The sequence below is a fragment of the Chrysochloris asiatica genome, unplaced genomic scaffold (genome assembly GCF_000296735.1).
Source record: "Chrysochloris asiatica unplaced genomic scaffold, ChrAsi1.0 scaffold00076, whole genome shotgun sequence".
Lineage (NCBI taxonomy): Eukaryota > Metazoa > Chordata > Mammalia > Afrosoricida > Chrysochloridae > Chrysochloris > Chrysochloris asiatica.
In genome coordinates, this window is record NW_006408594.1 from 2,369,840 (window position 1) to 2,372,752 (window position 2,913).

The 2,913-nt window shown below is 42.5% G+C and overlaps 1 protein-coding gene across 1 annotated transcript in view; it reads right to left on the reverse strand.

The window, feature by feature from the left end:
• The window catches only part of LOC102826897, a 96,738-nt gene that overhangs the window by 57,087 nt on the left and 36,738 nt on the right, over positions 1-2,913 (reverse strand). Inside the window, exons 2-3 of the mRNA XM_006865264.1 lie at positions 2,576-2,858; positions 1,867-1,988 (exon numbers count right to left, since the gene is read on the reverse strand). Of these exons, the coding sequence (XP_006865326.1) occupies positions 1,867-1,988; positions 2,576-2,858 (405 nt within the window). The remainder of the gene's footprint in view (positions 1-1,866; positions 1,989-2,575; positions 2,859-2,913) is intronic.

The following is a 2,913-nucleotide window of genomic DNA, read 5'->3' on the forward strand; positions in this document are numbered from 1 at the left end:
TACAAAACATCTACTTTTACATTTCCAACCCTCACAATCAGTCCTGATAACAATTATTCACTATTGTATCACAAGAGACCTATCCGCATTTCCTTTCAACAGCCCCGCCTAGATAGATTGGATACTACTCAGTGGAGAGTCTACCTTCCCCCATGCCTTCTGGGTCTAGATTACATCTTGAAAGCTTGTAAGCCAGTCACTTCATGCCTTTCCCATGATGTTTTAAGAGAATTCATTCATTCTGAACTCCTTGCATTTTAGTGCTGTTTTGATTATGACAATCAGAGTATTTTTTCTTCTGGAAAGAAGAGGATGTCTTCCACTGGTCAACAGAGACCCCCTGCCTCTGAAAGAAATACTGAAGTCTATTTTCTTTTCTTCTATTCCCCACCCACCTAGGATGATAGGGAAATTTTTTTTTTAGATAAGTAGGGAAGTCTGAAAGAAGAAGCAGAGAAGGACCTGGGAGACAGTGAAATGAGAGAGAAAAGAAAGGAAGTACCAAAAAACAAACCAAACTGTCATCAAGTCCATTCTGATTCAAAGAAGCCTACAGGACAGAGTAGAACTGTTCCTTAGGGTTTCTGAGAGTGAGAATCCTTAGAATAACAGCCTCTTCTATCTGCTGTTGAGTGGCTGGTGGGTTTGAACTGCCGTGGTTGCAGTTAGCAGCCCAACTCTTGATCCACAGCTACACCAGAGCACCTTAAAGGAAGGTCAGTAGGGAGAAAAGCAGATTGACTTTCAAAGACTTTAAAAGGAATGTGCTAGGCTTGTGTGCTTGTTCGGTGCGGACCTGGTACCTTGTTTGTGCAGCGGCAGCTGATGAGACTCTGGCCTCGCCATGGCAGAAGAGAAATCCAAGGAAGGAGTCAAGACTGAGAACAATGATCATATTAATTTGAAGGTGGCGGGGCAGGATGGTTCTGTGGTGCAGTTTAAGATTAAGAGGCACACACCACTTAGTAAACTAGTGAAAGCCTATTGTGAACGACAGGGTTTATCATTGAGGCAGATCAGATTCTGAATTGACGGGCAGCCAATCAATGAAACAGATACACCTGCACAGTTGGAAATGGAGGATGAAGATACAATTGATGTGTTCCAGCAGCAGACAGGAGGTATCTTCTCAAAGGAGCCTGCTACTTTACTCCAGAACTCTGTTCCTACTGACCAAGAATATATTTTCAATTAGAAAACCACAATTTGGTTCCACCACATCCTGACTACTACAATATAGTTTTCTCTATTCTTTCATTTCCCCGTCCCCATTCCTTTATTGTACATAAAGTAACGGGTGCATGTGCACAAGCATATTGCATTTTTTGTTCTGTTTGTTTTGAGGTTTTTGGGTTTTTTTCTTCTTCTTTTTTACTAAAATGGCCAATGATATATTTTGACCGATATGAAGTGGAGATGAGATGGGGGAAAATACTGGTTCTGTGAAAATCCTCCTTTTCTCCATTGTGGCATGCTCATTCAGCTCTGATCTTTATATTCCAGGAAGTTCTTTTGCTCTCATTGTTTAACAAAAAACAACAACATAAAAACTCCTTGCATACCTTGTTCAATTAGAGAATTTTAATGTTTTTCATTTATCATTGTAAAACCAAGGACAATTTTTTAACTTTTTTGTATGTAGCTTTTACATGTAGGGCAATCTGTCTTTAAGTAGGGGTCAATTCCTCTAAAAGAAATGAATCCGTGATAGTTTTCTCTTAAAGTCAAGCATCTTGTTGTTTAAATAAACTTCTTGTTTTAAATGGAAAAAAAAAAGGAATGTGCTAGTTGCCTCTAGAGGGAGCAGGGAATCAAGAGGAGCCTCTGAATGGAGGGGAAGGGAAATTTCTAGGGAGAGGAAGATACCCCTTCCCGGAGAATGCCTTCAAGTCTTTCTGATATGATTTGACTGTTTTCTTTTAGGTTGGGCCAGGGAATAAAACGTCTCAGATTGCTGTTCACAAAGGTTCTCCAGCAGTACACAAAGTCTGAAACAAGAGAAAGGAAGGATAGTCAGGCTCTAACCATTCAAGAGCAACAAGGGTGTGCAATTCTTAGGGATAGGTCTTTTACATCAGAATTTGCATGTTGGTCCCTCCAAGAAGGATTTAGCTCCTCCACCAAACCTAGGATAAGCATTGGACTGCAAACCACAAGGTTAGTGCTTTGAGCCCATCAGCTGTTCCATGGAAGAAAGATGAAGCTTTCTACTACCTCAAAGATATAGAGCCTGGGAAATCCTATATAGGGTTGCTATGAGCTGGAACTGATTCAACAGCACTTAACAACAACAACAGCAATAACCAAACCCAAATCCTTTCTTCTAATTGGAATTGGATCCACCCAAATCACGTTCTTTCTGGAAGTCTTCAAGTTCTTCTTCTACTTCTGACCACCCTCCCATCCTCTGGACCACGTCTCCTACCCTGAGTTCTCTCTTCCACTAGACAGACTCCCAAGTCTTGTTCGGCCCACAGAGAACATACTTTTCCATGTGGAACTCCAAATCCTGCCTTTTCCTTCTGGCAGCTCCCTTTCCCAGGCTACTGCCCTCTCCTCATTGTTCCACTCTGACCTTCGTAAGTCATGATGCTGATGTGAGCCCCTGCATCCCATAGTGAGCATAGTCCTTCTTCATATCCTGCCTGGTAGTCATAGATTCGGGCGGCAAAGATATTCAAATGCACATGTCTGTTACTCTTCAGGAAGGTAGCCACATGCCAGGCACAGTTGGGACAGGGGCTCCAGGACAGGAACCAAGTGACCCGGCATTCCTGCCCAGGGTACAGCTGCCAAGAAGAGATCCAGTCCAGGAAGCACAGCTCTGCATGGCAGCGTAGCTGGGGATCAGGATGATACTGAGCATGGAAACAAAGAAAAGAGTTAAGTCTCTAGTTGTGAAGTGGGAAGAGG